Source organism: Lynx canadensis, chromosome E2, assembly GCF_007474595.2.
Source record: "Lynx canadensis isolate LIC74 chromosome E2, mLynCan4.pri.v2, whole genome shotgun sequence".
NCBI classification, from domain to species: domain Eukaryota; kingdom Metazoa; phylum Chordata; class Mammalia; order Carnivora; family Felidae; genus Lynx; species Lynx canadensis.
The window spans coordinates 17,893,365-17,914,341 of record NC_044317.1 but is presented as its reverse complement, the minus strand read 5'-3'; the positions used below and the strand labels follow the sequence as shown (position 1 = coordinate 17,914,341).

The window sequence follows — 20,977 nt, the reverse complement described above, 5'->3', positions numbered from 1 at the left end:
AGAGAGAGAGGGAGACACAGAATCAGAAGCAGGCTCCAGGCTCTGAGCCATCAGCCCAGAGCCTGACGCGGGGCTCGAACTCACGGACCGCGAGATCGTGACCTGGCTGAAGTCGGACGCTCAACCGACTGCGCCACCCAGGCGCCCCTGCAAGTTTATTTTAAAAACAAAAACTCAGAAACACGGTTAATCAAGAAGTATCATATAATCTTGTTTATTTCTAGCACCTCATCCGTTCTCTGCCCTCCTTCCATATTCTGTCCTTGGCTCATTTTGTCCACTTCTTGGTCTCTAAGCAGTGTCCCTGTGTTTGTCCAGAAAAGCCCTCAGATGCCGTTTGCATCTTGGATCTCCAGGTAGGATCAATCTTCCCACACAACTAACCACATCTCACAGTCATTGAACACCCTTGTCTCAGATAACAGAGGTATCTGAGGAAAACCTTCCTTGAGTAGACATTTTCCATGACTCCAAACCCGGGGAGAGAATGGGACCAGGCCACAGTGCCAGGGCAAAGATGAGATGCCAGGATACACTTGAGGCACCACTGAGACATAAGGAGACTTGATAAACAAGGAGCAAGCGACAGGGAGAGCAAGATGGCTGAGCCAGAAGCCAAAATGAGGCTGATAAGGGACCAAGAGGCAAGCTGAGGGCCCAGCACAAGCTAGCACGCCTGTGGGATATGTGTGACATTCCTCAGGCATTCCTGGCTGCCCAAGGTCAAAGGAAAGGACAGAAACAAATGGTTAAACTGATAGAGTCTCCATTGGTTTACAAATATCTTAGTAAATTACAAGGAAAAGGCAATCTTATCAATAGCCTAATCTCCAGAAACCTATAGACTCAGTTTCCTGGAGCCCAACATCACCTTCCCCTCCATAGTGATGTGGGGAACAAGGGCAAGAAGGACATGGCATATAAAATTAAATTTCCTTATAACCTACAGCCCATTGACAACTACTTGAGGTAGGCAGAGTAAAGCTTTCTCCAGGAACTCCCTACTCTCTTAATGTTAATGCTTTGCTAGAGGGAAAAACAACCTTAGCTTGACAATAGCTAGGCCTCCAGTAATCTGTGAGTCTTTAGCATCTGGAAAATCCCTTTAAGAAACTTCCTCTTTTTTTTAATCAAAAAAATATTTTTTTAGTGTTTATTTATTCTTGACAGAAATGGGGGAGGGGGGAGGGCAGAGAGAGAGGGAAATACAGAATCTGAAGCAGTCTCCAGGCCCTGAGCTGTCAGCACAGAACCTGACGCGGGGCTTGAAATAACAAACCACGAGATCATGACCTGAGCCGACCTGAGCTGAAGTGAGATGCTTAACGGAATGAACCACCCAGGTGCCCCTAAGAAAGTTCCTCTAGACTTTACCTCCCCCAGTGCCATAGTATATAACCAGCCATTCTTCACAACCCAGTGCAACTCCTCCTGCCCAGGGGTCCTGTCTCTGTGCTTTAATAAAATCACCTTTTTGCACCAAAGACGACTTCAAGAATTCTTTCTTGGCTGTCAGTTCCGAACCCCACCATCACCCCAAAACCACATCAGGGTCTCCTGACACCTGGCTCTTGTGACCTGTGGGGACTACATTGCCCTTGAGGCGACACCACTCGGGTCCAGCCTGAGTAGCTGCAGCTGAGTCTGGAGCAAGAGCTGAGTCTTCAGCTCAGCCCAGAGTAGCAGGAGACCACCAGGGAGGTTTTGTGAGGAAATAGAGGGCAGCGGGGGCTCAGGGAATGAGGGCTACATAGGTGTTAAGTGAAATTTTGTTGAATTGAAAAACATTTTCTGGGCCGTATGGAGGAAGCTTGACTTGAGGGTGGGCGGTTGGCAGGGTCGGCAATGGTCCGGAAGCTGTCAAATTAATGTTCTCAATATTGTTATGATGCAGAAAACTTTACAGGAGTAGAGGGTCCTAGTGGCCAGCAGGTGGCACTAGAGCCCCAGCGCTTTGCGGACTGACCCCTGAAGTTCCAAACTTAAAGCAGGTGTTAGTCGATGTGAGCGAGAGGACCTGGGCGCTGAGAACTCGCTTCCCTTCGTGTCCGACTCGAAGGTCGGCTTCAGATCTAGCAGTGGGTGGCTGAAGCTACACAGCCTCCACTCAGCGCCTCATTCGTGTCCTGCCAGCCCGGGAGTGCAGGGAAGACAGGGGACCCGAGTTCACTGTTGGTTCAGGAATCGCTGGTTCTCTGGCTTAACAGGGTAGGATCTGGACGAGCTACCTTCGTCAAGTCCCCCCCCCCCCCCACCTTTTTTCTCACGAATTTTCTTGGAAACCAGAGGGTGGAACAGTTTAATGAACATTTTAAGGGACTGGAACTTGGATATTCTTGTGCTGTGGGGAAGGCCCCAGCCAGAAGCCTTGGACCCACGGCGGGCCGAGTGAGGAATTGAAGGTCAAATCCACGTGGATATTAAAGACAGAGAAGGCAATATGGAAGGCATTTGGCATTAACGACGGGTCTTCTCGCCTCTGTCGTGGCTGGGACAAAAACCCGCTGAATACTGCATTATTAGTCGCTTCCCCAGCACAGGGGCGGCCTCTTGCCCACCGTGTAGCGGGGACGTGAGAGGCTTTGGAGCACCACTCGGGCACCTGGTGGCCCCCGCCGATGTCCCTGGCCCAGCGCCGGTGCCCCGGGACCTCAACTGGACCCGCGAGTTGATCTTTTCAGCTCCGCGACTCCGAGTACGGAGCAGACACCTCGGAGACACCTCGGAGGCGGTTGTCATGGAAACAGGAGGCTCTGAGAAGAATGTGACTCTCCACCGGCTGGAAGACAGGTTAGCGCCACGCCCCACGCCCGGGAGGTTGCCATCAACCCTGAGGTGTGCACTGGCCTAGGAGGAACTGGCCAGCTTGCTGTCTTCTCCGTGCGGCTGGACGACATCAACCCACCTGGCCACCTGACCTTCAGCGGCAGAGCCTGCCGGGTAGGGCCGCGCTTCCCCCTGAGAGGAGCCTGTGGCTCCCATCTCGATGCCCCACCCCTGGCCTTCCCGGCCAGAGGGCGTCCTTGAAAGGAAAGTAAGAGACCATGGAAAACAAAGTTCAACTTTGCCTTATTTGCAAAAGTCTTCCAGGCGAGAGCTGACTCTAGTGCTCCACCTACCACTCTTTAAAAAAAAAATTTTTTTTTAAATGTTTATTTATTTTTGAGAGAGACGGAGCCAGAATGTGAGTGGGTTAGGGGCAGAGTGAGAGGGAGACACAGAACCCGAAGCAGCTTCCAGGCTCCCAGCTGTCAGCACAGAGCCTGACCCGGGGCTCAAGCTCGAAAGCCGTGAGATCATGACCCTAGCTGAAGTTGGAGGTTCAACCAACTGAGCCACCCAGGCACCCCTCCACCTACCACTCTTAAGTTGTTATTTTTGCTTTGTTTTTGCTTTCAGTGTATCTTACCAATTTTCAGTGCATTGGTGTATTTTAAAAGGTTTTAAAACTATTTCATCCAGCATTAAAGTTGCTTAGCTACACTGGGAGAAACGTAAGTGCATTTGTGAGATTCTTAGAGCAAATCAACTGATATCTGACTTGGGAGATCTGGCTCTTGCTTCAACCTCTTCCAACCTCCTCAGCAACTTTTCACACCCAGTAATGTTGTGAGCTTCACCCCTCTCACTCCCTTAGAGCTAAAGCCCAGTTGTTTTCCAGTGTATCCACTTACTACACAAGGAGAATTCAGGCTGCTCTCCTTACACCCAGCCTCTTCTCTAACTCCCTTTCTCTTGCTCTGGCAGGCATTGGGGGTAGTTTATGTAACCTCCCCTTTTCCTGGGAACATGCCATTATGAGGAATTGTTTTCTTTCCCATTCCAGTCTCTTCATAGAACCTGGGAAAGGGGTTGTGTCCAGGCAACGGTTAATAGCAACAGGGCACAAATTCAGCACCTGGCTCCCCTTTTATAAGACCTGATGATGTCTAGTCTCAAATGTTTGGTCTTTCTTTAGAATGAAGAAGAACTAAGTCCTCAGCTGAGTCCGGGTTACCAATTCTGGGACAAAAGGAAAAGTTTCTCTTATCCTCTCGGAGCAATAAGTGACTCAAGTATCTTAGTCATAGTAAGTGTGATCTGGGGAATCATTGTTTAAACCTTCCGTAGTGACCCATGGGTGAAGATGGCATAGAAGAGGAAAAGGAAGTAGCATCTTGTGATGAATATGCAACGTTGCCCCACTTGCTTAACTGTCTAATTCCTGTAGCTGAAGTCAGTACCTTGATATGTTTACGTTTTTATTGTTGGCCTCGTCCACAGGAGTGCACGCTAGCTCCCCGAAAGCAGGGTCTTTTCTTTCCGATCTACCGCTGAATCTCGCCCCTAGCAACATGCCCCAAACACAGAGGAGGTGCTCAGTGACTATTATTGGAATAAACGGACGCACGAGTACCCAAGCCACACTGCCGACCCCACCACAGCGGCCCAAAAGTGGCGAAGAGACCTCCCAGGCTGCCTCTATGGGACCCACACGCGGAGGCCTCTGGGAAGTGTAGTCGGCCGCTGCCCGGGAGTTGCGGGAGTGAGCCTCCGCGTGCGCAAGCGCACTTCCGTCTCTGCCCCGCCGCTGCGGCCATTGTCCGGCCCCAGTGCGGCTGAGGCCGCTTTGGGCCGTCCCTCCGCACATCAGCATTGGAGAGGACGGACCCTGCAGCAGGTGTAGGAGGAGCTGGCCCGAGCCCTGCGTGGCCCCGAGGTCGTGAAATCCGGAGTCCCCAGGAAGCGGTAATTCCGAGTGCGCGGGTCCAGGCGGCACCTCCCACGGGTTTGGCTTCTATCCGCCGGGCCGCGCCCACCATCCTGCGGATGGGACTGGGCGTGGCCAGAGGACGGTGTCCCGGACGCGGCGACCCTTTAATTTGGGGGTGGGGGAACGGCAGGCCCAGGCGCTGTCCGCGCAGCCCCTTTAATCCCTCTCCACAGAGAACTGGCTGAGGGGCAGAGGCGGGCGCGGCGCGGCGGTGAGGGGTCGGCGGTTGCAGCCGGGTGAGTGGGCCCTGTCCTCTCTCCCCAGCCCCAGTCTGGAAGCCGACCCCGGCGTGGCAGGCATGGCTCCGAGGCCTCCGATGGCCGCGCCCCAGGTGAGCAGCGGGTTTCACACTACCCCAGGGCGTCCCATCCAGCGAGGCCCCTGGGGCAGGTTTAGAGCGGTCATTGTTCTCCGCCTGAGCGACTCCCTTTCCTAGCTCGGTCTTCGCCTCCGAGCTTCCTAGCCTTGCGAAAACCCAAGATGTCCAGAGCTGGGAGGAGCGGGCTTCCCAAAAGGAGGGGACCAGGTGCGGTTCTGCTGGAGGAGTTAAGAGTGAACATGTTGGGAACTGTCACTGTTGAGAGTCCTGAGTGCCAAGCCAATTCCTTGAACTCTTGTCAAGGAATGGAGAGGGTAGGGTCACAGGATAGACAACTGTAGAGGAGGAAGTAACTGTTAGTGAGTGAAGGAGAGAGGAGCCCCAGTCTCCGACCCGGGGGCCATAAAGAGACCTTAAGGAGCCAAAGAAGCTTGGTCAGGATTTGCGTAGGAAGAGGCTGGAGATAGGCTCTCTTGGGCCCAGAGGAAAAAACAGAACAAGAAGGACCTGTCCCATTACTTTTTGTGTACTTTTCTGCTTTAACAAAGGTATAATAGTGCACAGCCCAGGCGTCCAGACTTCAGCTTTCATTAATTTTATGAAGCTGACTTCTCAACTCATTTATTCTTGTGAGGGAGGAGGCGTTGTCTAGAAGCATCACAACTCTGAGGTTATCCATTGATCTGCATAGAGTATATCCATGAAAATATAACAAGGTTCAGATGGTATTTTAATCTACACTCTCTTTAGAATTAAGGAAAAATCACAGATTCTAGCTGTTGAGTGTTTTAGACTATCAGGATCAATCCAGGAATGTCTGGCTGCCTCACTTGGTGGAGCATGTGAGTCTTGATCTCTGGGTTGTGAGTTCGAGCCCCACACTGGGTGTAGAGATTACTTAAAAGTAGAATTAAAAAAAAAAAATCAATCCAGATAAAAATACTGACTAATAATGTCATTTAAAAGCAGTTTACTGTAAATTAAACACACACAGTATGTATAATGCCTTTATATCTTTTACTTCTTGTTATATGTTTTTGCTTTATAAGGGTGAGCCTTAAGGAGGAAGACAAGTAACACTAGTACAACAAGACAGTTGTTTGGTTTGAGGTGAGCCAGAGCAAATCACTGGTCATCAGTGCATTTCCATAGAAAGTGTTTCCTCAGCAGGCTGTGAGAATTAGAATCACTTAACACACTTAACATTTCATGGGGGTGATGATCCAAGGGGGAGTGATAATCCTTTCCATAAGGGTTGCCTTTTTAATGGTGAAAGTGGATTTGTGTTCTGAGCAGTGAATTTAGGGACTGCTTTAAACAACACTTTCAAAGCTTTGTTCCCTAAATACTCTAGTTCAGTTATATTCTCATGGAATGGCCTGACAGTCCACTTGGGTTACCTAACCCAGGCTGCAGGTGATGACCGTGGATAAAGGACAGGATAAAGGACAGGACAAGGGACTCTACAAAGGGGGCTTTTTAGGCAGAAATTTCCCTTTGTCGGAGGTTCCCTTTCTCTGAGCTTGGCCCTTCGGGAATGCAAGAGATGAGTAATTGAGTCATGTGACTCTTTATCCAGGAGGTTAACTGAGTGGGGGAAGCATCTGGCAGAAGTATATAGTACCAGAGAGGTGGTGTCAGATGTTGTCTCAGAGGTCCAGAGGCTGCTGTGAGTACAGAGAGGGGAGAGGAAATTCTGCTTGTGGGAAAGAGTGAGTGGAGATGTCACTTGAATAGGAGCAGAGTCCAACAAGTGAAAATGAAGGGGGTAGAGATAGAGCCAATTGACTGTGGGTCAGGGCATTGGGAGGCCAGAAGATGAAGGGCATGTTCACAAAACCGTTGTTCTTTGTGACAGTGTGTGTGGCTGCAGGCAGTGGGTAGATGAGAATAGAAAGGAGTTTTGGACTTTTTTCTTTTTGGCCTTCATAATCCATCCATTCATTCATCTATTCATTCAGCCAATAGCCATTGAACCCCTGTGATGTGCTGAGACACGTTTCTAAGTAGTTGGGGTACATTGGTGAACAAAATCTATAATGATCTCTGCTTTCGCGGGGCTTACACCCTAGAAGGAGGAGAAAGGAAGATTCAGTAGGTAACTTTTATAATATCCTAGAAGGTGACAGTACCTGGGGGGAAAAAGGTAGAGAAAAGTAAGGGGGATTGAGTGCGGGAGAGGGTGGCTTATGGTAAGGGTACAGCTTAAATAAGGTGGTCAGGGTAAGCCTTATCCTTACTGAGATGGTGACATCTGTACAGAAGGAGGCGATGCACAGGTCTGGAGGAGAGTGCTGTGGGTGGATGAGCAGCAGGATGGGTGTGTCTGGTGTGTTCAGAATGTTGGAAATGGTTAATGGTTAATAGAGCTTGAGTCACTGTTCTTGAGCAGGAAACTAGGACGATTTCTTCTTAGTTTTAAAGATTTCTGTGAATGATGAAGTGTAGGAACAAGAGTTTGAAACTTGGAGCTCCTGTGGAGAGGTGTTTGGTAGATGGGACCTTCCCCCCCTGTGCTCTGCTAATACCTGAAGTGGCTCCAAAGTGGAGGGGAATGGGAGCAAAAGGAGGGATACCCTGAAAATCCTTAGGATCTGTGGGATCATTAGTAGCTGTATCTGTATAGACGTTATGTATCTTTTTCTTCATTATATGTGCACTCCATTTTCAGGAGGAATAAAAAAAACGGTGAAACCGCCAGGAGAGTAAGAAATGGGGAAAGTTTTAGAAGAAAAAGCTGCAAATGAAGACCAGATTTACCTTGAAGGGGAGGAAATAGGGACCAGGACCTGGTCTCCATTGAATCCAGATCCCAAGAGCTCTGTGGTTATATCATCAGGATGAACAGGCTCAGCCAAAGCTGGCCCAGGTCATCCAAACTCAGACGAGATGCTCCTGGACCCCCAGGAGCAGCCAGGCCACTTGTTGAACCAGCTCAGGATGTTTGCAGTCAGGGATGTTCAGGCTGCCTCTGTCCAGAGGTCCTCTTTCTCAGCCTTCTCCTGAGCTCACCGGAGCTGGGCTTTAAGCTCAGCCGAGACACTCTTGCCCCTGGGTAAGGTCAGGTGCCCCTCTTGTGCATTCCGACAGCACATGTACACAGCTGTCATAGTACTGTTTTTATGTCATATGGAGGTATGTGTTTATCCATCCATCTCTGTACTAGGCTTTCAGCTCCTTTAGGACAGGGCCATTTGACTGGTTTCATCCCTTTCTCCAAAGTACATACTCTGTAAGTGGGTGTCACAGCAAACACTCATAACCACTTAATGCCAAGCAGTAATTTTGTGCTTTTTGCATTTTCTGCTCCTAACATAGAAAAACTATATTTTTCCAGTGACCCCAATTTTCTGGTAAAATAATTGCATGAAACAGTTTAAGTTTCACTAAACAGTTTTTTTTTTTTCTCACTAAACGGTTTTAAGAAATTTTGTCTTTAAGACAATGTTAGGATGTCAAAACCTCTTCTAAGACCTATTTCAAAAATAGGATTATTTTCCTGAGTTTTCTATGTCTTGTACTACTTTTCTTAAAACATATCTTGGGGCACCTGGGTGGCTCACTTGGTTAAGCATCTGACTTCGGCTCAGGTCGTGATCTCGCGGTCTGCGAGTTCCAGCCCCACATCAGGCTCTGTGCTGACAGCCCAGAGCCTGGAGCCTGCTTCGGATTCTGTGTCTCCCTTTCTCTCTGCCCTTCCCTTGCTTGTGCTCTCTCTGTTTCTCTGTCACTTAAATATTAAACACTAAAAAATTTTTTAAAAATATATCTTAATCAAAGCATGTGAGCATACATATAGACTCCCCCCCCTTTTTTTTTTAATTTTTGTTTAAATTCTAGTTAGTTAACATACAGTATAATACTGTTTTCAGGAGTAAAATTTAGTGATTCATCACTTACAAATAATACCCAGTGCTCAACACAAGTGCCTTCCTTAAGACCATCATCCATTTGGGGCGCCTGGGTGGCGCAGTCGGTTAAGCGTCCGACTTCAGCCAGGTCACGATCTCGCGGTCCGGGAGTTCGAGCCCCGCGTCAGGCTCTGGGCTGATGGCTCAGAGCCTGGAGCCTGTTTCCGATTCTGTGTCTCCCTCTCTCTCTGCCCCTCCCCCGTTCATGCTCTGTCTCTCTCTGTCCCAAAAATAAAAATAAACGTTGAAAAAAAAAATTAAAAAAAAAAAAAAAAGACCATCATCCATTTAACCCAAACCCTCAGTTCTCTATCGTAAGAATCTCTCTTTTTTTTTGTTTACTTGGAGAGAGAGAGAGAGAGAGAGAGCGCACGTGCACATGAGCAGGGGAGGGGCAGAGAGTCAGAGAGAGAATCCCAAGCAGTCTCTGTGCTATCAACTTGGAGCCCCAGGCAGGGCTCGAACCCAGAAACCACAAGATCATGACCTGAGCTGAAATCAAGAGCCAGATGCTCCACCAACCGAGCCACCCAGGTGCCTCTGTCATAAAGAGTCTCTTATGTTTTGTTTCCCTCTCCTTTTTTTCTTTCCCTTTCCATATGTTAGATGCATCTGTTTTGTTTCTTAAATTCCACATGATCAGTGAAATCTTAACGATATTTGTTTTTCTCTACCTGACATTTCACGTAGAATAATACACTGTAGCTCCATCCACGTCATTGCAAATGGCAAAATTTCATTCTTTTTGATGGCTGAGTAATATTCCTGTGTGTGTGTGTGTGTGTGTGTGTGTGTGTGTGTGTGTGTGTGTGGCCCACATCTTTATTCATCAGTTGATGGATATTTGCGCTCTTTCCATTGTTTGGCTTTTTTTTTTTTTTTCTTTAATTTATTCTCAAGTTAGCTAACATACAGTGTAGTCTTGGCTTCAGGAGTAGATTCCAGTGATTCATCACTTACACATAACACCCAGTGCTCATCCCAATAGGTGCCCTCATCAATGCCTATCACCTTCCCTTCCCCTATGATCATTTGTTAAGTTTCTCAAATTCCACATATGAGTGAAATTATATATCTGTCTTTCTCATTTCACTTAGCATGATATCCTCCAGTTCCATCCATGATGTTGCAAATGGCAAGATTTCATTCTTTTTCATTACCAAGTAGTATTCCTGTGTGTGTACATCTTCTTAATCCATTCATTAGTTGATGGACATTTGGGATCTTTCCATAATTTGGCTATTGTTGATAGTGCTGCTGTAAACATTGGGGTGCATGTACCCCTTAAAATCAGCACTCCTGTGTCCTTTGGATAAATTCCTAGTAGTGCAATTGCTCGGTTGTAGGGTAATTCTATTTTTAATTTTTTGAGGAACCTCCACACCGTTTCCCAGAGTGGCTGCATCAAGTTGCATTCCCACCAACAGAGGACTCTGCTTTCTCCACATCCTCGCCAACATCTGTTGTTTCCTGAGTTGTTCATTTTAGCCACTCTGACTGGTGTGAGGTGGTATCAGTGTGGTTTTGATTTGTATTTTCCTGATGATGAGCAATGTTGAGCATCTTTTCATGTGTCTGTCAGCCATCTGGATGTCTTCTTTGGAAAAGTGTCTATTCATGTCTTCTGCCCATTTCTTCACTGGATTATTTTTTTGGGGGGTGTTGAGTTTGGTAAGTTCTTTATAGATTTTGGATACTAACCCTTTATCCAGTATGTCATTTGCAAATATCTTCTCCCATTCTGTTGGTTGCCTTTTAGTTTTGTTGATTGGTTTCCTTTGCTGTGCAGAAGCTTTTTATTTTGATGAGGTCCCAATAGTTCATCTTTGCTTTTATTTCCCTTGCCTTCAGAGACATGTCAATTAAGAAGTTGCTGCGGCTGAGGTCAAAGAGGTTGCTGTTTGTTTTCTCCTGTAGAGTTTTGATGGTTTTCTGCTTCACATTTAGGTCTTTGACCCATTTTGAGTTTATTTTTGTGTATGGTGTAAGAAAGTGGTCCTATTTCACTCTTTTGCAAGTTGCTGTCCAGTTCTCCCAGCACCATTTGCTAAAGAGACTGTCTTTTTCCATTGGATACTCTTTTCTCCTTTGTCGAAGATGAGTTGGCCATATATTTGTGGGTCCATTTCTGGGTTCTCTATTCTGTTCCATTGGTCTGTGTGTCTGTTTTTGTGCCTGTACCGTACTGTCTTGATGATTACAGCTTTGTAATACAGGCTAAAGTCTGGGATTGTGATGCCTCCAGCTTTGGTTTTCTTTTTCAACATTACTTTGGCTATTTGGGTTCTTTTGTGGTTCCATACAAGTTTTAGGATTGTTCTAGCTCAGTGAAGAATGCTGGTACTATTTTGATTAGGATTGCTTTGAATGTGTAGATTGATTTGGGTATTACCAACATTTTAACAATATTTGCTCTTCTGATCCATGAGCATGGAATGTTTTTCCATTTTTTTGTGTCGTCTTCAGTTTCTTTCATAAGCTTTTTATAGTTTTCAGCTTACGGATTTTTTTTTTTTTTTTTACCTCTTTGGTTAGGTTTATTTGTAGGTATTTTATGGTTTTTGATGCAATTGTAAATGGGATTGATTCTCTGATATCTCTTTCTATTGCTTCATTATTGGCGTATAGAAATGTGATTGACTTCTGTTCATTGATTTTATATCCTGAGATTTTGCTGAATTCCTGTATCAGCTCTGGCAGTTTTTTGGCGGAGTCTTTTCAGGTTTTCCACGGAGAGTATCATGTCATTTGTGAAGAGTGAAAGCTTGACTTCTTTTTTGCCAATTTGGATACTTTTTAATTTCATTTTGTTGTCTGACTGCTGAAGAAAGGACTTCCAGCACTATGTTAAACAGTGGTGAATAGTGGACATCCCTGTCGTGTTCCTGATCTCAGGGGGAAACCTCTCAGTTTTTCCCCGTTGAAGATGGTATTAGCAGTGGGCCTTTCATATATGGTTTTTATGATGCTAAGATACGTTCCTTCTATCCTGACTTTGTTGAGGGTTTTTATTAAGAAAGGATGCTGTAATTTGTCAAGTGCTTTTTCTGCATCTATTGAGAGGATCATATGGTTCTTATTCTTTCTTTTATTAATATCACAGTGATTGATTTATGAATATTGAACCAGCCCTGCAGCCCAGGAATGAATCCCACTTGATCATGGTGAATAATTCTTTTAATATACTGTTGAATTCAGTTTGCTAGTATCTTGTTGAGAATTTTTGCATCATGTTCATCAAGGTTATTGGCCTGTAATTTTCCTTTTTAGTGGTTTGGAATCAAAGTAATGCTGGCTTCATAGAATGAGTCTGGAAGCTTTCCTTCTGTTTCCATTTTTTGGAACAGTTTGAGAAGAATAGGTATTAACTCTGTTTTAAATGTCAGGTAGAATTCCCCTGGGAAGCCATCTGGCTCAGGAGTCTTACTGTTGGGGGATTTTTGATAACTGATTCAATTTGCTGGTTATGGATCTCTTCAAATTTCCTATTTCTTCCCCCATTTGAGTTTTGGTAGTGTGTGAGTGTCTAGGAATTTGTCCATTTCTTCCAGATTGTCCAGTTTGTTGGCATATAATTTTTCATAGTATTCTCTAGTAATTGTTTGTATTTCTATGGTGTTGGTTATGATCACTCCTCTTTCATTCATGATTTTATCTATTTCGGTCCTCTCTTCTATTTGAGAAGTCTGGCTAGTGCTTTATCAATTTGTTTATTCTTTCAAAAAAAAAAAAAACCAGCTCTTAGATTCATTGATCTATTCTGGCTTTTTGGTATTCTATAGTGTTTACTTCTGCTCTTATCTTTATTATTTCTCTTCTGCTGGCTTTGCGCTTTCTTTGCTGCTGCCTTTCTAGCTCCTTTAGGTATAAGGTTAGGTTGTGTATTTGGACCTTTCTTGCTTCTTGAGACAGGCCTGAATTGCAGTATATTTTCCTCTTAAGACTGCCTTTGTTGCATCCAAAAGGGTTTGGGCTGTCATGCTTTCATTTTCATTGGCTTCCATATATTTTTAAATTTCTTCTTTAGTTTCCTAGTTGACCCACTTATTCTTTAGTAGTAGATGTTCTTTAACCTCCATGTATTTGGGGGCTTTCCAAATTTTTTCTTGTGGTTGATTTCAAGTTTCTTAGCGTTGTTATCTGAAAATATGCATGGTATGTTCTCAATCTTTTTATACTTGTTAAGGGTTGTTTGTGACCCAGTATGTGGTCTGTTTTGGAGAATGTTTCATGTGTACTTGAGAAGAATGTGTATTCTGCTTATAGATGAAAAATTCTGAATATATCTGTTAAGTCCATCTGGTCCAATGTGTCATTCAGAGCCATTGTTTCCCTATTGATTTCCTGCCTAGATGATCTGTCCATTGTTGTAAGTGGAGTATTAAAGTCCCTTACAATCATGGTATTATTATCTATACATTTGATTTATTGATTTATATATTTGGGTGTCTCACGTTGGGGGCATAAACATTTATAATTGTTAGCTCTTCTTGATGGATAGACCCCTTAGTTAAGCTATAATGCCCTTCTTCATCTCTTATTACGGTCTTTATTTTAAAGTCTAGCTTGTCTGCGGCCTCCTGGGTGGCTCAGTTAGACGTCTGACTTTGGCTCAGGTCATGATCTCTCAGTCTGTGAGTTTGAGCCCCGCGTTGGGCTCTGTGCTGACAGCTCAGAGCCTGGAGCGTGCCTTGGATTCTGTGTCTCCCTCTCTCTCTGCCCCTCCCACACTATCTCTCTCACTTTCTCTCTTTCTCAAAAATAAGTAAACATTAAAAAAAATGTAAAAAATCTAGCTTATCTGATATAAGTATGGCTACTCTGGCTTTCTTTTGATGCCCCATAGCATGGTAGATGGTTCTCCATCCCCTCACTTTCAATCTACAGGTGTTCTCAGGTCTAAAATGAGTCTCTTGTAGGCAACATATAGATGGATCTTGTTTTTCTAGCCATTCTGATACCCTGTGTCTTTTGATTGGGGCATTTAGTCCATTTATATTCAGAGTGATTATGAAAGATATGGATTTAGTGTCATTGTGTTATCTGTAGGTTTCATGTTTGTCATGATGTCTCTGGTCCTTTGTAGTCTTTGCTGCTTTCCACTCACAGAGTCCCCCTTAGGATCTCCTGCAGGGCTGGTTTAGTGGTTTTGAACTCCTTTAGTTTTTGTTTGTCTGGGAAAGCCTTTATCTCTCCTTCTACTCTGAATGACAGCCTTGCTGGATAAAGGATTCTTGGCTGCATATTTTTCCTTTTCAGCACATTGAATATTTCCTGCTACTCCCTTCTGATCTGCCAAGATTCAGTGGACAGATCTACTACCACCCTTCTTCTGTCTACCCTTGTAGGTTAAGGCCCTTTTGTCCCTAGCTGCTTTCAGAATTCTTTCTTTATCTTTGTATTTTGCGAGTTTCACTATGATATGTTGTGTTGACCCGTTTTTGTTGATTTTGAAGGGAGTTCTCTGTGCCTTTTGGACTTGGATGCCTGCTTCCTTCCCCAGATTAGGAAAGTTCTCAGCTCTAATTTGTTCAAATAAACTTTCTTCCCCTTTCTCTCGCTCTTCTTCTGGAACTCCTATGATATGTATATTATTTTGTTTCATGGAATCACTTAACTCTCTAATTCTCCCTTTATGGTCTAGGAATTTCTTTTTCTTCTTTTTTTCAGCTTCATCATTTTCCATAATTTTATCTTCTATTTCACTATTCTCTATTCTCTCCTCTTCACTTCTTCTATTCTCTCCTTTGGTCACTATATCTAGTTTGTTTTGCATCATTATCAGGGAAATACAAATCAAAACCACAATAAGATACCACTTCATACCTGTCAGAATGCATAAAATTAACAACACAAGATGCGACACAGGATTGATTCCTGGGTGTTCCAAGTGCTCTGACCTCAATATAGCTGTGTTTGAGGGAAGAGGGAAATCCTGGTCCCCCTGCTTCTCTGCCATCTTAACTCCCATAGTTTGGCTATTGTTGATAATGCTGCTCTAAACAGCAGGGTACATGTACCCCTTCGAATCTGTAATTTTGTATCCTTTGGGTAAATACCTAGTAGTGCAATTGCTGGTTTGTAGGTAGTTCTATTTTTAACTTTTCGAAGAACCTCCATATTGTTTTCCATGGTGGCTGCACCAGTTTGCATTCCCACCAGCAATGTAAGAGGGTTTCCCTTTCTCTGCATCCTGACCAACACTTGTTGTTTCTTGGGTTGTTAATTTTAATGCATTCTCACAGGTATTTTAATGCATTCTCACAGGTGTTAAGTGGTATCTCATTGTGGTTTTGATTTGTATTTCCTTGATGATGATTGATGTTGAGCATCGTTTCATGTGTCTGTTGGCCATCTGGATGTCTTCTTTAGAAAAGTGTCTATTCATGTCTTCTGCCCATTTTCTTAACTTGATTATTTGGTTTTTTGGGTGTTGGGTTTGGTAAGTTCTTTATAGATTTTGGATATTAACCCTTTGTCAGATATATATATCATTTGCAGATGTCTTGTCCCATTCCATAGGCTGCCTTTTAGTTTTGTTGATTGTTTCCTTCACTATGCAGAAGCTTTTTATCTTGATGAAGTCCCAATAGTTCATTTTTTTTTGCTTCTGGCAAGGTGTCTAGTAAGAAGTTGCTGTGACTGAGGTCAAAGTGGTTGCTGCTTGTGTTCTCCTATAGGATTTTGATGGTTTCCTCTCTCACATTTAGGTCTTTTATCCATTTTGAATTTATTTTTGTGTATGGTGTAAGAAAGTGGTCCTGTTTCATTCTTCTGCACATTGCTGTTCAGCTTCCCAACACCATTTATTGAAGAGACTTTTTTTCCATTGGATACTCTTTTCTGCTTTGTTGAAGATGAGTTGACCATATAGTTGTGGGTCCATTTCTGGGTTTTCTGTTTTGTTCCATTGATCTATGTGTCTGTTTTTGTGCCAGTACCATACTGTCTTGATGACTACAGCTTTGTAATATAGGTTGAAGTCTGGAATCATGATGCCTCCAGCTTTGCTTTTCTTTTTCAGGATTGCTGTGGCTATTCGGGTTCTTTTGTGGTTCCATACAAATTTTAGGATTGTTTGCTCTAGCTCTGTGAAAGATGCTGGTGGTATTTTGATAGGGATTGCGTTAAATGTGTAGATTGCTTTGGTAGTATAGACATTTTGACGGTGTTTGTTCTTCCATTCCATGAACATGGAATGTTTTCCCATTTCTTTGTGTCCTCTTCAGTTTCTTTCATAAGTGTTCTATAGTTTTACTTCTTTAGGTTAATTCCTAGGTATCTTATTGTTTTTGGTGCAATTATAAATGGGATTGATTCCTTGATTTTTTTTTTTTTCTGCTTCATTATTGGTGTATAGAAATGCGACTTTGCTGAATTCATGTATTAGTTCGAGCAATTTTTTGGTGGAGTCTTTCAGGTTTTCTACATATAGCGTATTGTGCCATCTGCAAATAGAGTTTGACTTCTTCCTTGCCAATTTGGATGCCTTTTATTTCTTTTTGTTGTCTGATTGCTGAGACTAAGACTTCCAGTACTATGTTAAATAGTAATGGTGACAGTGGACATCGCTGTCTTGTTCCTGATTAAAGAAAAAAGCTTTCATTTTTTTCCCCACTGAAGATGATATTAGCTGTGGATCTTTCATATATGGCCTTTATGATTTGAGGTATGTTCTGTCTATCCCTACTTTGTTGAGGGTTTTTATAAAAAATGGATGCTGTAGGGACACCTGGGTGGCTTAGTCGGCTAAGCGTACAACTCTTGGTTTCAGCTCAGGTCATGATCTCAGGGTTTGTGTGTTCGAGCTCCATATCAGGCTCCATGCTGACAGTGCAGAGCTTGCTTAGGATTCTGTCTCTCTCTGCCCCTCCCCCCGCCCAAAGAAATAAATAAACTAAAAAAAAAAAAAAAAAAATGGTTGCAGGATTTTGTCAAATGCTTTTTCTGCATCTATTGAGAGGATTGTATGGTTCTTATTCTTTCTTTTATTAATGTAATATATCGCATTGATTTGTGAATATTAAACCACCCTTGAAGCCCAGGAATAAATCCCACTTGATCATGGTGAATAATTTTTTTAATGTACTGTTGGATTTGATTTCCTGGTATCTTGTTGAGAATTTTTGCATCCATGTTCATCAAGGATATTGGCCTGTAATTCTCCTTTCTAGTGGAGTCTTTGTCTGGTTTTGGAATGAAGGTAATACTGGCATTGTAAAATGAGTTTGGAATTTTCCATTTCTATTTTTTGGAACAGTTTAGGAAGAATAGGTGTTAACTCTTCTTTTAATGCCTTATAGAATTTCCCTGGGAAGCCACCTGGCTCTGTAGTATTGTTTGTTGGGAGATTTTTGATTAATGATTCCATTTCTTTGCTGGTTATGGGTCTGTTCAAATTATGTATTTCTTCCTATTTCAGTTCTGGTAGTTTGTATGTTTCTAGGAATTTGTCCATTTCTTCCAGATGCCCAGTTTGTTGGTGTATAATTTTTCATAACATTCTTTTGTAATTGTTTTTCTGTGGTATTGGTTATGATCTTCTCTCTCATTTGTGATTTTATTTATTTGACTCCTTTCTCTTTTTGAAAAGTCTGGCTAGGGGGTTATTTATTTATTTATTTATTTATTTATTTATTTTTGAGAGAGAGGGGGGAGTGTTCACATGAGTGGGGGAGGGGCAGAGGGAGAAGGGAGAGAGAATCTTAAGCAGGCTCCACACCCAGCATGGAGCCCTATGTGGGGCTCAGTCTTACAACCATGAAATCATAACCTGAAATGAAATCAAGAGTTAGATGTTTAACTGACTCAACCACCCAGGTGCCCGAAGTTTATCAATTTTATTCTTTCAAGGTACCAGCTCTTAGTCTCATTGATATGTTCTGTTTGTTCATTTGTTTGTTTCTATATCGTTTATTTCTGCTCTCATATTTATTATTTCCCTTCTTCTGGCTTTAGGCTTTATTTGCTATTCCTTTCCTACCTCCTTTAAGTGTTAAGTTAACTTGAGTATTTGATATTTTTCTTGGTTCTTATGTAGGCCTGTATTGTTGCCACTTACTTCTCTCTTAGGACTGCCTCCTGCATCCCAGTGGTTTTGGACTGTTGTGGTTTCGTTTTCATTTGCTTCCATGTACTTTTTTACTTCTTTAATTTCCTGGTTAACCCACTCATTCTTTAGCAGGATGTTTTTTAACCTCCATGTATTTGTAGTCTTTCCAAATTTTTTCTTGTGTTGACTTCAAGTTTCATAGCATTGTGGTCTGAAAATATGCATGGTATGATCTCAATCTTTTTATATTTGTTGAGGGCTGTTTTGTGACCCAGTATGTGGTCTATTTGGAGAATGTTCTGTGTGTACTTGAAAAGAATGTGTGTTCTGCCTTAGGAAGAAATGTTATGAATATACCTATTAAGTTCCATCCGGTTCAGTGTGTCATTCAAAGCCATTGTTTCCTTGATGATTTTCTGTTTGGATGCCCTCTCCATTACTTTAAGTGGGGTGTTAAAGCTCCCTACTATTATTGTATTATTATCAATAAATTTCTTTATGTTTGTTAATTGATTTATATATTTGGGTTCTTCCAAGTTGGGGAAATAAACATTTATAATTGTTAGATCTTCTTAATTATGGTGTAATGCCCTCCTTCATCTCTTATTACAGTCTTTGGTTTAAAGTCAATTTTGTCTGATGAAAGTATGGCTTTCTTTTGACTTCCATTAGAATGATAGATGGTTCTCCGTCCTTTACATCATCCTTTACTTTCAATCTGCAGGTGTCTTTAGGTCTGAAATGAATCTCATATAGGCACCATATAGATGGGTCTTGTTTTTTAGTCCATTTTGATGCCCTTTGTCTTTTGATTGAAGCATTTAGTCCATTTACATTCAGAGTGATTATTGATAGATATGAATTTAGTGCCTGTGTATTACCTATAAAAATAGCGTTTCTGGTGATTTTCTCTGTTCCTTTCTAGTCTTTGTTACTTTTGGTCCTTTTCTTCACCCCACTTATAGGGTCCCCTTTAATATTTCTTGTAGGGCTGGTTTAGTAGTCATGAACTCCTTTAGTTTTTGTTTGGGAAACTCTGTATCTCTTCCTCTCTCTTTTTTTTGTTAAGTTTATTTATTTTGAGAGAGAAAGACTGTGTGAGTGGGAGAGGAGCAAAGAGAGAGGGAGACAGAGAATTCCAAGCAGGCTCCATGCTGCCAGAGCAGAGCCCAACACAGGACTTGAACTCACAAAACCATGAGATCATGACCTGGGCTGAAACAAAGAGCTGGACACTTAACTGCCTGAGCCACCCAGGTGCCCCTCTCTTCTTCTATTCTGAATGACATTCTTACTGGATAAAGTATTCATGGCTGCATATTCATTCACTCATTCAGCACATTGAATATATCCTGCCACTCCGTTCTGATCTGGCATGTTTCTATGGACATATCTTCTGCAAACCTGATCTGTTTTCCCTCGTATGTTAAGTACTTTTTCTCCCTTGCTGCTTTCAGGAGTCTTTCCTTAACTGTGTATTTTATGAATTTGACTATGATATGTCTTGGTGATGGCTGCTTTAAAAAAATTTTTTTTTAATATTTATTTATTTTTGAGAGAGACAGAGACAGAGCTTGAGTGGGGGAGAGGCAGAGAGAGGGAGCAAGACACAGAATCCGAAGCAGTCTCCAGGCTCTGGGCTGTCAGCACAGAGCCCAATGCAGGGCTCGAACCCATGGGCGGTGAGATCATGACCTGAGCCGAAGTCGGACACCCAACCGACTGAGCCACCCAGGCGCCCCTGTGATGGCTGCTTTTGTTGAATTTAATGAGAGTTCTCTGTGCTTTTTGGATTTTGATGTCTGTTTTCTTCCCCAGTTTAGGAAAGTTTTCAACTATAATGTGCTTAAATAAACCTTCTACCCCTTTTTCTCTCTCTTCATCCTGGGGCTCCTATAATACAAATGTTATTACGCTTTAAAGAGTTGCTGAGTTCCCTAAGTCTGCATTTTGACCCAATACCTTTCTTTCCCTCTTCTTTTCAGCTTCATTATTTTCCATAATTTTATCTTCTGTTATCACTGATTCGTTCCTCTGCTTCATCCATCCTCATTATCACAGCATCCATTTGAGCTTGCATCTCCATTATCGCATTTTTAATTTCATCCTGACTAGTTTTTAGTTCTTTTATCTCTGCAGTTGGGGATTCTCTAGTGTCTTCTATGCTTTTTTCATGTCCAGCTAGTATCCTTATAATTGTTGTTTTAAATTCTAGTTCAGACATCTTACTTACATCTGTATTTATTAAATCCCATGCCTTCACTTCTTCCTGTTTTTTCTTTTGGGTGAATTCCTGTCTTCTCATATTGTCCAGGTCAAAAAACAAAGCAAAACAAAAAAGGAAGCTAGATCCTAGGTGTATTTTGGTCTCCTTGTTAAAAGGAGCTAGATCAAAAAAAATAATAATAATAAATAAGTAACATATAAAACATTAAATTAAAAAAATTTTTTTAAATATTAAAAATTGCTTTTTCTGTATCCCAAGAAGAGTGGGAAATATTTCCCCTAGAGCTGAAGCTTTGTAACATTCTATGATCAGTAAACTTGTGCATGTGAGGGTTTATGCTTATCTTCTGGAGGTGCAGGCTGCTGCACTGATTCAGGCTGACTTGCCCTAGTGGAGATGCACCTGCAGGGCACAGGGGGCAGGGGTTGGTGTAAATGACTCTAGCCTCCCTTGGTGGTGCTGTTTTGCTCACTGAAGTTGATCATTGCTGATGGGTGGGGTAAAAATTGTGTCACCTGGCTCCCTTTTCCCCCCAGCGAGGACCTCACACCCACCACTCTTCAGGAAGCCCTCACAGGAGAGCAAACAATCACCTTTCTTGTGTGGCTGGCTTCTGCCAGATCCTCAACTTCATCCTGCCTGTATCTGAGCTGTCCACCTGACAGGCCACAGCACTTCTGTGTTTTATCTCAGGTGCATTGGCTGAGTTTCAAAG

At 43.0% G+C, this 20,977-nt stretch overlaps 1 protein-coding gene across 6 annotated transcripts in view; it reads left to right on the top strand.

Annotated features, from left to right (window-relative positions):
• The first annotated feature begins 4,552 nt into the window (after nt 1-4,552).
• The window catches only part of ZFP90 (ZFP90 zinc finger protein), a 37,994-nt gene continuing 21,569 nt past the window's right edge, over nt 4,553-20,977 (top strand). For 2 of the 6 annotated variants that reach the window (XR_003965129.1, XM_030298072.1), the window contains exons 1-2: nt 4,555-4,728; nt 5,018-5,084. Coding sequence is in view for 4 of the 6 variants with exons in the window: in XM_030298072.1 (XP_030153932.1) it covers nt 5,052-5,084 (33 nt within the window). In the remaining 2 variants the exon portion in view is untranslated. Of the gene's footprint in view, nt 4,729-4,926; nt 5,085-20,977 lie in introns of all 6 variants that reach the window. The other 4 variants (XR_003965130.1, XM_030298068.1, XM_030298070.1 and 1 more) reach the window with 4 other exon arrangements.